General features: G+C 36.8%; 1 protein-coding gene across 9 annotated transcripts in view; it reads right to left on the bottom strand.

The window, feature by feature from the left end:
* The window catches only part of KIAA1217 (KIAA1217 ortholog), an 894,654-nt gene that overhangs the window by 463,855 nt on the left and 417,645 nt on the right, over positions 1-13,154 (bottom strand). For all 9 annotated transcript variants that reach the window (XM_053713944.1, XM_053713943.1, XM_053713945.1 and 6 more), the window contains one exon: positions 5,281-5,476. In XM_053713944.1, coding sequence (XP_053569919.1) covers positions 5,281-5,476 — 196 coding nt within the window. The remainder of the gene's footprint in view (positions 1-5,280; positions 5,477-13,154) is intronic.

Consider the following 13,154-nt stretch of genomic DNA (forward strand, 5'->3'; position numbering starts at 1 on the left):
GCGTATTCCGCAGCGTATTTGTTGCGAGGCTGATACGCCTTAGTTATCAAAGGCTCGAGACCGGCAAAAGTAGAATTTTGTGACGTCAGCTTCGATCCGCCGGACTCAGTCCGACACAGATCGATTCTTACGTCACTCCAGATGTTCCGCACACAAGTGCGGCACATTCTCACTACTTTTGCTAGCTATCAAAAAACTAGCAGGTATGCTCGGCACTTTTACGGCCCAGCGTACCTGGTTTTCAAAGCGCCAGCCTGGAGGCGGCGGATCCCATAGGAATCAATGGGAGTCTGACCATAGCGAAAGTACAAGTTCGCTGCTGACAGACATCCCATTGATTTCTATGGGAGCTGTCTACACCTAACACCCTAACATGTACCCCGAGTCTAAACACCACTAATCTGACCCCCCCTACACCGCCGCAACTAAATAAAGTTATTACCCCCTAAACCGCCGCTCCCGGAGCCCACCGCAAGCTACTCTATACATATTAACCCCTAAACCGCCGCTCCCGGAGCCCACCGCAACTATAATAAATGTATTAACCCCTAACCCGCCGCTCCCTGAACCCGCCGCAACCTATATTAAATGTATTAACCCCTATCCTGCCCCCCCTACACCGTCGCCACCTATAATACATTTATTAACCCCTAATCTGCCCCCCCTACACCGTCGCCACCTATAATAAATTTATTAACCCCTATCCTGCCCCCCACTACGCCGCCGCCACTGTAATAAAATGATTAACCCCTAAACCTAACCCTAACCCTAACGCCCCCTAACTTAAATATTAATTAAATAAATCTAAATAAATTAACTCTTATTAACTAAATGAATCCTATTTAAAACTAAATACTTACCTTTAAAATAAACCCTAATATAGCTACAATATAAATCATAATTATATTCTAGCTATTTTAGGATTTATTTTTATTTTACAGGTACCTTTCAATTTATTTTAACCATGTACAATAGCTATTAAATAGTTATTAACTATTTAATAGCTTACCTAGCTAAAATAAAGAGAAATGTACCTGTGAAATAAATCCTAATCTAAGTTACAATTACACCTAACACTACACTATACTTTAATAAATTATTTCTATTTAAAAATAAATACTTACCTGTAAAATAAACCCTAAGATAGCTACAATGTAATTAATAATTATATTATAGCTATCTTAGGATTTATATTTATTTTATAGGTAACTTTGTATTTATTTTAGCTAGTTAGAATAGTTATTAAATAGTTATTAACTATTTAATAACTACCTAGCTAAAAGAAATACAAAATTACCTGTAAAATAAATCCTAACTTAAGTTACAATTAAACCTAATACTACACTATCATTAAATTAACTAAATAAACTACCTACAAAGAACTACAATGAAATACAATTACATAAACTAACTAAAGTACAAAAAATAAAAAAAGCTAAGTTACAAAAAATAAAAAATTAAGTTACAAACATGTTAAAAATATTACTACAATTTTAAGCTACTTACACCTAATCTAAGCCCCCTAATAAAATAACAAACCCCCCCAAAATAAAAAAAATCCCTACCCTATTCTAAATTACATAAATTTCAAAGCTCTTTTACCTTACCAGCCCTTAAAAGGGCCATTTGTGGGGGCATGCCCCAAAAAGTTCAGCTCTTTTGCCTGTAAAATAAAAATACAACCCCCCCCCCAACATTAAAACCCACCACCCACATACCCCTAATCTAACCCAAACCCCCCTTACAAAAACCTAACACTAATCCCCTGAAGATCATCCTACCTTGAGTCGTCTTCACTCAGCCGAGCCACCGATGGAACTGAAGAGGACATCCGGAGCGGAAGAAGTTAATCCTCCAAGCGGCGCTGAAGAAATCTTCCATCCGATGAAGTCATCATCCAGGCGGCGCTGAAGAAGTCTTCGATCCGGCCGATGTCATCTTCAAAGAGGCGCTGAAGAGGTCTTCTATCCGGGCGAAGTCATCTTCCAAGCCGGGTCTTCAATCTTCCTTCCGCCGACGCGGAACCACCTTCTTCACCGACGGACTACGACGAATGACGGCTCCTTTAAGGGACGTCATCCAAGATGGCGTCCCCTCAATTCCGATTGGCTGATAGGATTCTATCAGCCAATCGGAATTAAGGTAGGAAAATCTGATTGGCTGATGGAATCAGCCAATCAGATTCAAGTTCAATCCGATTGGCTGATCCAATCAGCCAATCAGATTGAGCTCGCATTCTATTGGCTGATCGGAACAGCCAATAGAATGCGAGCTCAATCTGATTGGCTGATTCCATCAGCCAATCAGATTTTCCTACCTTAATTCCGATTGGCTGAGAGAATCCTATCAGCCAATCGGAATTGAGGGGACGCCATCTTGGATGACGTCCCTTAAAGGAGCCGTCATTCGTCGTAGTCCGTCGGTGAAGAAGGTGGTTCCGCGTCGGCGGAAGGAAGATTGAAGACCCGGCTTGGAAGATGACTTCGCCCGGATAGAAGACCTCTTCAGCGCCTCTTTGAAGATGACATCGGCCGGATCGAAGACTTCTTCAGCGCCGCCTGGATGATGACTTCATCGGATGGAAGATTTCTTCAGCGCCGCTTGGAGGATTAACTTCTTCCGCTCCGGATGTCCTCTTCAGTTCCATCGGTGGCTCGGCTGAGTGAAGACGACTCAAGGTAGGATGATCTTCAGGGGATTAGTGTTAGGTTTTTGTAAGGGGGGTTTGGGTTAGATTAGGGGTATGTGGGTGGTGGGTTTTAATGTTGGGGGGGGGGTTGTATTTTTATTTTACAGGCAAAAGAGCTGAACTTTTTGGGGCATGCCCCCACAAATGGCCCTTTTAAGGGCTGGTAAGGTAAAAGAGCTTTGAAATTTATGTAATTTAGAATAGGGTAGGGATTTTTTTTATTTTGGGGGGGTTTGTTATTTTATTAGGGGGCTTAGATTAGGTGTAAGTAGCTTAAAATTGTAGTAATATTTTTAACATGTTTGTAACTTAATTTTTTATTTTTTGTAACTTAGCTTTTTTTATTTTTTGTACTTTAGTTAGTTTATGTAATTGTATTTCATTGTAGTTATTTGTAGTTAATTTATTTAATTAATGTAATGATAGTGTAGTATTAGGTTTAATTGTAACTTAAGTTAGGATTTATTTTACAGGTAATTTTGTATTTCTTTTAGCTAGGTAGTTATTAAATAGTTAATAACTATTTAATAACTATTCTAACTAGCTAAAATAAATACAAAGTTACCTGTAAAATAAATATAAATCCTAAGATAGCTATAATATAATTATTAATTACATTGTAGCTATCTTAGGGTTTATTTTACAGGTAAGTATTTATTTTTAAATAGGAATAATTTATTAAAGTATAGTGTAGTGTTAGGTGTAATTGTAACTTAGGTTAGGATTTATTTCACAGGTACATTTCTCTTTATTTTAGCTAGGTAAGCTATTAAATAGTTAATAACTATTTAATAGTTATTGTACATGGTTAAAATAAATTGAAAGGTACCTGTAAAATAAATATAAATCCTAAGATAGCTAGAATATAATTATTATTTATATTGTAGCTATATTAGGGTTTATTTTATAAGTAAGTATTTAGTTTTAAATAGGATTCATTTAGTTAATAAGAGTTAATTTATTTAGATTTATTTAATTAATATTTAAGTTAGGGGGGCGTTAGGGTTAGGGTTAGACTTAGGTTTAGGGGTTAATCATTTTATTACAGTGGCGGCGGCGTAGTGGGGGGCAGGATAGGGGTTAATAAATTTATTATAGGTTGCGGCGGGTTCATGGAGCGGCGGTTTAGGGGTTAAACTATTTATTTAGTTGCGGAGAGGTGCGGGATCAGCAGGATAGGGGTTAATAATTTTATAATAGAGGGCGACGGTATAGGGGGGGCAGGATAGGGGTTACTAGGTATAATGTAGGTGGCAGCGGTGTCCGGGAGCGGCGGTTTAGGGGTTAATACATTTATAAGACTTGCGGCAGGGTCTAGGAGCGGCGGTTTAGGGGTTAGTAACTTTATTTAGTTGCGGGGGCCTCCGGGGGCGCCGGTATAGGGGGTAGAACAGTGTAGTTTAGTGTGAGTGCTTAGTGACAGGCTAGCAATAAAGCTGGGAAAAAGCCGAAGGGCAGCGAGATCGGATGAGTGATAACTGTCACAGTCCGCTGCTCATCGCCCCGCGGCTTTTTGACAGCTTTATTTGATAACTTAGGCGAACGTATTCAAGGTCCGCGGCGGCGAAGGTAGGCGAGCTTAGGCGGACGTATTGGGCCGGCGAAGCCAGAAAAGTAGACGGCTTGATAAGTAGCCCCCTATGTCTGCACCAGCGGTATAACCATTTACCTAGGTAAAATCACTTTAGTATGGAACACATCATCACTGACTGATGCATGTACAGTCAAATACATAGCAACAATGCAGATTATAGGGCCTGACACATATTCATTCCAAGTTCCTAGATAACTATATATCACTAGCTTTTTGTCCTTCAGATACACTGGTGCCAGTATTCTATTACACTTGCCCAATTCATCCAGATGACAGTCATTTTCTCTGTTTCCACTATCTGGTAAATGACTGGAAATGTCTTCATTTGAAACCCAGGCAAAATACTAGTTAATCGTATTCTCGAAGAACTAGGTTTTGATTCATTACTATATAGATTTCTATATCAAACATGGATTTCTGTGTGGTTTTTTTTACTATTTTCAACCTATATAACATTACAGCATGTTCGTTTTACACTGATCCAAAGGGGTTAAAAACAGGTAAAGTTATGCTCAAGAGCCACAAGGATGATCAAAGCACAGCCACAGCTTGTGACTGGTGTCTATGTGCTACTGCTTGTGATTAGCAAGTACAAGCAAGTCTTGCTTCTGATTGGCTCATGAGCACAACATAGCTGATAATGATAAACTACGTACAACTGACACTTCTGATTGGCTCACTAGCATAACAAGAGTGGTGATTGTCAGCTACATACAGCTGCTGTTTCTGATAGGCTTGCTAGCTGTGTTCTTCTCGGGAGCAGTAATACTTATAGATATTACCTGTGTTTAACCTCTATTGAAAGTGGTAAATGAATAGTAACCTGAGGTCAGTAATACAAAATGACAAGCCCTAAAATTCTAAATATGTGCTCTCAATCTCACCAACTAGGTGCCATTATATTTTAATCCTTTAGAAAAAGCTTTATCAAGCAAATGATGTACTAGAAGGAAATCGCCACAGTAGTATTGACATTGTACAGTACCAAGAACATTACCTAATGATCTCTCTTTTGTTTGATTGGTTGATCTCACAACTGGAAGGCTGGCTCTTGTACGGCTGCCCCTGACAAAAGGCCCTGTAGCTTCTCCTTCAAACATTGCGTCTCCAGAATCTGCAGATGCCTCAGAAAGATGTTCCGTCTGGTCTACCAGACTTGGCTGTGGGCTTGAGGAGAGTTTTGGACTTTTTGTCTGAAAAAGAAAACATACCACCGACATTATGAAATGGCTATAAGATAACACTTTGCCATAATTAAATGTCGTTACTGGGTAAATCAAAGCAGATAACAAATCAAAATATTATAGTTTACAGAGGGAAAAGTTTACAAGTTCACTCAATATATATGATGATAGGGAAAAAGCCACAATTTTACTCGTTCTCTGCAATTTTTGATTTGGCTGGGACTAGTGGACAAGTGGAAATTTAAGTCCTTTGATCACATTAAATTACTAAGCCCCCTAACCTAACACCCCCTAAATTAACCCCAATTACCTAAATTAAAAAATACTTAGTTATATATGTATTTATAGACATATATACACACATATAAATACATATGTATGCATATATATATATATATATACACACACACACATACTCACACACACACATATATATATATATATATATATATATATATATATATATATATACAGGTAGCCCTCAGTTTACGCTGGGGTTAGGTTCCAGAAGGAATGGTTGTAAATCAAAACCGTTGTAAATTGAAACCCAGTTTATAATGTAAGTCAATGGGAAGTAAGGGAGATAGGTTCCAGGCCCCTCTCAAAATTGTCATAAGTAACACCTAATACATTATTTTTAAAGCTTTGAAATGAAGACTTTAAATGCTAAACAGCATTATAAACCTAATAAAATAATCACAAAACACAGAATATATCATTAAACTAAGTTAAATGAACAAAAACATTTGCTAAACAGCATTATAAACCTAATAACATAATCACATAACTCAGACTTCACTTGCATTTTTCTGCAAACAGTTCTTTCTATGCATTCCAATCTGGACTGATTTATAGACAGGAAGATCTTGTTCCTTTGAAATCTGCTCGATAGCTCAGGTCTGGTTAAACTAATTAATTTCAGCTTGCTTGGCTTTGCTGCAACACAAGCGGACAGCTCCACCTACTGGCTATTTTAATAAATGCACTGCTTCTCAATGCTTTTCAATAGTAGTCACATGACTGGAAAAAAAGGTTGTTATTCTGAAACGGTGTAAATTGAACCGTTGTAAAACGAGGGCCACCTGTATATATATAAGTGAAGTGCATTGGAGCCCTTTGCAGTCAAGTAGCTGAAAATAGAAAAATAATATTTATGCAATATTAATATTTAATAAAGTGTTATACTGTGTTTTTAGTGTAAATATTTCACATTCCAATGTTCTTCACATAGGGGAATATGTTCTAAGTATTTATAAATAGATATTCATTCATATATATATATACACAATCAGTTCCCGAAGAACAAACTTGGCCAAGGATATATAGTGCAGCTGGACAAAAGCAGGCAACTCAGGATGCTTCACAAAAGCCTTTTAATCCATATAAGTTTAAAACAACAAGGGCCTTAACCCATAACGTTTTGGTTCTGCTTCGAACCTTTTTCAAATGGAGCCCATCAGCGACTCGTGCTTCGGGAACTGATTGTATTTATCTCCATTGCAGAGCACCAGGCAGTTGTGCTGATGGTGTGTGCCACTTCCTCTACAAATTTGTTATATATATATATGTATAGGTATATTTACCCCCAAAAATCATATATATATCTATACTTATTTCTCAATAAATAGAACATATTGGTCTATGCGAAGAACTTTAAAATGTTAAATATTAATATTTCATGTCAGGTTAGTGCACCTGAGAAAATGCAACCAGGTTTACGTGACTTATTGGGTGTTAGCTTTTTTCCACTTTCATTCTCCATAGAAGTCTACCGGAGAATACGTTTATGCAGCCACCGTATTGTAACTTAGGCTTTTCAAACGTGTTGGGTTAGTGTGCGATCGAAAACTTTTTACTTTCAACTTGTAATATGCACGGTACCCGACGAGCAAAAAGCTGAAGTCGAGCACAGTTAGCGCGCGAACGGGAGCGATAAATAGCACTCCACTCGTATTCTAGCCCTAAATCATTTGCCAGAATCTTTGTTCTAGAGTATGCGCAATACACAGAATTTTAAAGTTAAATAAGCATCTGGGATTTATGTATTTGCAGCTACCTCAGAATAATCCCAACTATTTTATTGCCCTTATATCTAAAGTAGAAATAAACAATTATACAAACACTACTGTGAAAGTACCACGTCTCCTTCCATCATATCTAATAATTATGCATGGTTTAACGTTTTTATACATTTCCTTCGAGTCCAAGTATAGAGCTGCCCTCCTCAATTCCTTACAACTTGTATGAAGGTGCAGCGTAAAACACAAAAAATAAGCATTTCCTAACTGTGCTCTGAGACTGCTGCACAAGCCTTAATGCATTTCCAATTAACAGATCTAATCTATAGGTTGTAATTAAAGGAGAAGTTCCCAGAAGCCCTGAGCTAAACTACTGAGCTATTTCAGATTACTTAAGGGGCAGTATACTGTAAAATTGCTTTTCCCTTAATGTATTTCCAATGACTTGTTAACCCAGCTGCATAGTATAGAATGTATGAGCAATTGCATTTTCAGGTTTATTTGTGTATATGAATTTGCTGTTTTTGTGCTTTTAACCACAGCCTATTGCAATGGGTTGAGCTTGCAAGTAAAATTATATCTTATTAAATGATCACGTTGTGTACACACACATGCATCCTTATCATATATTTGTCTGTAAACCAAAGCCCAATACTTAAAGAGAACAATAGAAAATGATCATTTAAAAAGTTATCTCTTCTAAACCCCACCAGGAGTGTCATTTCTTCTGCTGGATGTGTTTACATTGCCTGTCAATAGCCTGGACTTAAAGGGACAATGAACCCAATTTTTTTCTTTCATGATTCAGATAGAGCATGAAATTTTAAGCAACTTTCTAATTTACTCCTATTATCAAATTTTCTTTGTTCTCTTGCTATCTTTATTTGAAAAAGAAGGCATCTAAGCTTTTTATTTAGGTTCAGAACTCTGGACAGCACTATTTCATTGGTGGATGAATTTATCCACCAATCAGCAAGGACAACCCAGGTTGTTCACCAAAAATGGGCTGGCATCTAAACTTACATTCTTGCATTTCAAATAAAGATACCAAGAGAATGAAGAAAAATTGATAATAGGAGTAAATTAGAAAGATGCTTAAAATTTCATGCTCTATCTGAATCACGAAAATTTTGGGGTTCAGTGTCCCTTTAAGTCCAGAAACTTTCAGTATAGGTAGGGATACCAAAGGCTAAATCATCTTTTTCAAATGCCGAAATAAGGGTAAAGGAGCTACTTGTAAACAATTTAACACACTCCAGCAGATAAAATGGATAATTTGGAACACATTAAAAGGGAGAACAGTTTTAGGTAAACTCTCCCTTTAATAATTACCATTTGAGGCAGCATCAACTCTATTTTGAAATGCAGTTAAAGGTTCAGTCTATAAAAAAGTTCACACACACTCACATATATATATATATATATATATAACCGGTATATATATATATATATATATATATATATATATATATATATATATATATATATATACAGTATATATATATATATATATATATATATATATTTATTTATTTATATATATACTGTGTATATATATAATTTTGTATTAGATATAATATATACTTTACAAATATGTATTATGTACGCTACAAGCACAATATATAGATAAAAAATGTATTATTTTGTAATTTATTTGATAAATAGTATTACATTCATGGAAATATAGTGAAGCAGTAGTGTAAAAATATCAATGAGTCAGTTAATAGTATTACATTCATGAGTATCTTGTATAACCTTATGGATGTTAAGTGCATCTGTTGCTAACCCCATGGGGCTGATTTATCAAGCAGTAAATGCTGCCTATTTAATGTGAGCCTTCAGGCTCGCCGGATTTAAGAGTTAAGAAGCAGTGGTCATAAGATCGCTGCTCCTTAACTCGTCCGCCATCTCTGAGGTGGCGAACAGCAATCATCCCGGTCAGATATGATCAGGATTATTGACAGCCCCTGCTAGAGGCCGTTTGGCCATGAATGTGCAGGGGGCGGCATTGCATAAGCATTTCACTAGAAATGCTTGTGCAGTGATATATGCTGTCAGCATTTATCGATGTGGGGTGGACATGATCTGCTACAGTGGATCATGTCCGCCCGCACATTGATAAATCGGCCCCCAAGAGTTAGAACATTTTAGTGAAGTGTGTAGGGATGAATAATGTATGCTGCTTTATCTTTGTTCTATATTTAATCCTATCTATATGTCTTGAAGATAGACCCGCTCCGCGCCGGATGGATGAAGATAGAAGATGCCTTCTGGATGAAGACTTCTGCTCGTTTGGAGGACCACTTCGCCCGGCTTGGATGAAGACTTCTCCCGGCTTCGTTGAGGACTTCGGCCCGGCTTGGATGAAGACTTCTCCCGGCTTCGTTGAGGACTTCGGCCCGGCTTGGATGAAGACTTCTCCCGGCTTCGTTGAGGACTTCACCCGGCTTGGATGAAGACTTCTCCCGGCTTCGTTGAGGACTTCGCCCGGCTTGGATGAAGACTTCTCCCGGCTTCGTTGAGGACTTCGGCCCTGCTTGGATGAAGACGTCTCCCGGTCGATCTTCAGGGGGTTAGTGTTAGGTTTTTTTAAGGGTTTATTGGGTGGGTTTTATTTTTAGGTTAGGGTTTGGGCGGCAAAAGAGCTAACTGCCCTTATAAGGGCAATGCCCATCCAAATGCCCTTTTCAGGGCAATGGGGAGCTTAGTTTTTTTAGATAGTATTTTATTTGGGGGGTTGGTTGTGTGGGTGGTGGGTTTTACTGTTTGGGGGGGTTGTTTGTATTTTTTTTTTTTTACAGGTAAAAGAGCTGATTACTTTGGGGCAATGCCCTGCAAAAGGCCCTTTTAAGGGCTATTGGTAGTTTAGTTTAGGCTAGGTTTTTTTTTTATTTTAATAGGGCTATTAGATTAGGTGTAATTAGTTTAAATATCTGTAATTTGTTTATTATTTTCTGTAATTTAGTGTTTTTTTTTTTTTGTACTTTAGCTAATTTAATTTAGGTAATTGTATTTAATTTAGTTAATTTATTTAATTATAGTGTAAGGTTAGGTGTTATTGTAACAGGTTAGGTTTTATTTTACAGGTAATTTTGTAATTATTTTAACTAGGTAGCTATTAAATAGTTAATAACTATTTAATAACTATTCTACTTAGTTAAAATAAATACAAACTTGGCTGTAAAATAAAAATAAATCCTAAAATAGCTACAATGTAACTATTAGTTATATTGTAGCTAGCTTAGGGTTTATTTTATAGGTAAGTATTTAGTTTTAAATAGGAATAATTTAGTTAATGATAGGAATATTTATTTAGATTTATTTAAATTATATTTAAGTTAGGGGGTGTTAGGTTTAGGGTTAAACTTAGGTTTAGGGGTTAATAACTTTAATATAGTGGCGGTGACGTTGGGGGCGGCAGATTAGGGGTTAATAAATGCAGGTATGTGGCGGCGATGTAAGGGACGGTCGATTAGGGGTTACTAATATTTAACTAATTATTGTGAGGCGGGAGTGCGGCGGTTTAGGGGTTAATATGTTTATTATAATGGCGGCGACGTTGGGGACGGCAGATTAGGGGTTAAAAAGTGTAGGTAGGTTGTGGCGACATTGGGGGCGGCAGATCAGGGGTTAATAAATATAATGTAGGTGTCGGCGATGTTGGCGGCAGCAGATTAGGGGTTCATAACTATAATGTAGGTGGCGGCGGTGTCCGGAGCAGCAGATTAGGGGTTAATAATATAATGTAGGTGTCGGCGATGTCGAGGGCGGCAGATTAGGGGTTAATAAGTGTAAGATTAGCTGTGTTTAGACTCAGGGTTCATGTTAGGGTGTTAGGTGTAGACATAACTTATATTTCCCCATAAGAATCAATGGAGCTTTACGCTGCTTTTTTGCAGGTGTTAGACTTTTTTTCAGCCGGCTCTCCCCCTGTTGATTAATATGGGGAAATTGTGCACGAGCACATACGACCAGCTCACTGCTGACTTAAGCAGCGCTGGTATTGGAGTGCGGTAATGAGCAAAATTTTGCTCAACGCTCACTTCTTGTCTTTTAACGACGGGTTTCTGAAAACTCGTAATACTAGCGCTGCATGTAAGTGAGCGGTGAGGGAAAACTGCTTGTTAGCAACGCAAAACTCTAATCTAGGTGATAGTTTTTTAGATTAAGGATGATTAAATTGTTTTATTATCCATTGATATTAATCTGAATGCTATACTTTAAAAAATATCTACTTTCAATATTGACATCATATTATATTTTACCCCAGTATTTATTATACAACACCTCAAAGATGTCAAAATTGCCACAGCTCCCACAATTCTTTTCTCTTAGTTACTTCAAGTCTATTTGTCTCATTGCTTACAGCTAAATGTTTTAAAATGATTTATACTGTTTCTTAGAACTACTTGTTTTAGTACAATGCTCACTGATTTAGAGCACATCCTGGATAAGAAATGACAGTGTAATTATAGGTTGTATATACTGACAGATCCATAGCTGGTTGACATACCATATTTTTGTATGAAAATGACAAGTCACTATTTGACATTTTATTATTAATAATAATAATAATCATGATCACTCTGACAAACATGAAGACCGCTGAAAAAGGACTATTCGAATGCCTCGATCTGTGGCCTTGAAATATAAAAACGTATTCAGTAAAGCGCAAATTGAACTGTCGCTATACTACCTACTCCCTTTTATACATAATCATTAATAATACTGATTATACTGGTGATGAAACAATTCAGCAGACCGAAATAAAACCGAAAATTAAATATATGCAATTATAAACTTAACAATCACACATAAAATGTATATTCCTAGTCACATTCCAATAGTTGATGGATCTTCTCTACGTATTACAGCACTTGAAAACTAAGCATTACTATATAAATATCCACAACATGCAAAGAGTAGTATACATAGAAATGAATGAGTCTTGTTTGTTTTACAGAAGAGTTTTACAATTGTATGGATTTACCACTGATCTGCTTAATTAGGCATAGCTGATTAAGGATTAATAGCCTAAAACACATTTGAAAACAAACACGTGTGTGACCAATGGTTTTAGTAAAGAAATAAAATGTGCATTAGGCAATCTTAGAACTACTTGCCATTAAAGGGATATCATCCAGGTTGCAAAATAGTTTGAAAAAATCCAGAAGGTTATTTAGGTTTTGAGGTTGTTGCTAATTTAACAGATCCCAGAAGCTGATTATTTTATAGATTATGCAGCTTTACCGCTCTCATTCTGCATGTTTGTCTTTGAATGAGATGTTTAAAATTTCTTTCAAGAATAAAGAACCATAAATGCACTTAATTAAATGTAATAACCCCCAATAGCTCAAATGTGCCCATATGTTAAGGATCACTAAAAACAGTGGATAATTAACAAATGCGTAATAACACAACAATGCAATAACATTTACTCTGTATTTCAAATAAGCAGATTTTTTCACCATTTGCCGGCACCCTGTATCATATGACAGCCATCAGCCAATCACAGACTAGTTTATGTATACCCTATGAAGTTGTGCACATGCTCAGTAGGTGCCTCTTAAAGTCTGTATATAAAAATAATGTGCACAATTTGATAATTGAAGTAAATTGTAAAGTCTCTTAAACTAAATGGTCTATCTGAATCATAAAAGTTTAATTTT

This window comes from Bombina bombina, chromosome 5, assembly GCF_027579735.1.
Source record: "Bombina bombina isolate aBomBom1 chromosome 5, aBomBom1.pri, whole genome shotgun sequence".
In the NCBI taxonomy this organism is placed as follows: domain Eukaryota; kingdom Metazoa; phylum Chordata; class Amphibia; order Anura; family Bombinatoridae; genus Bombina; species Bombina bombina.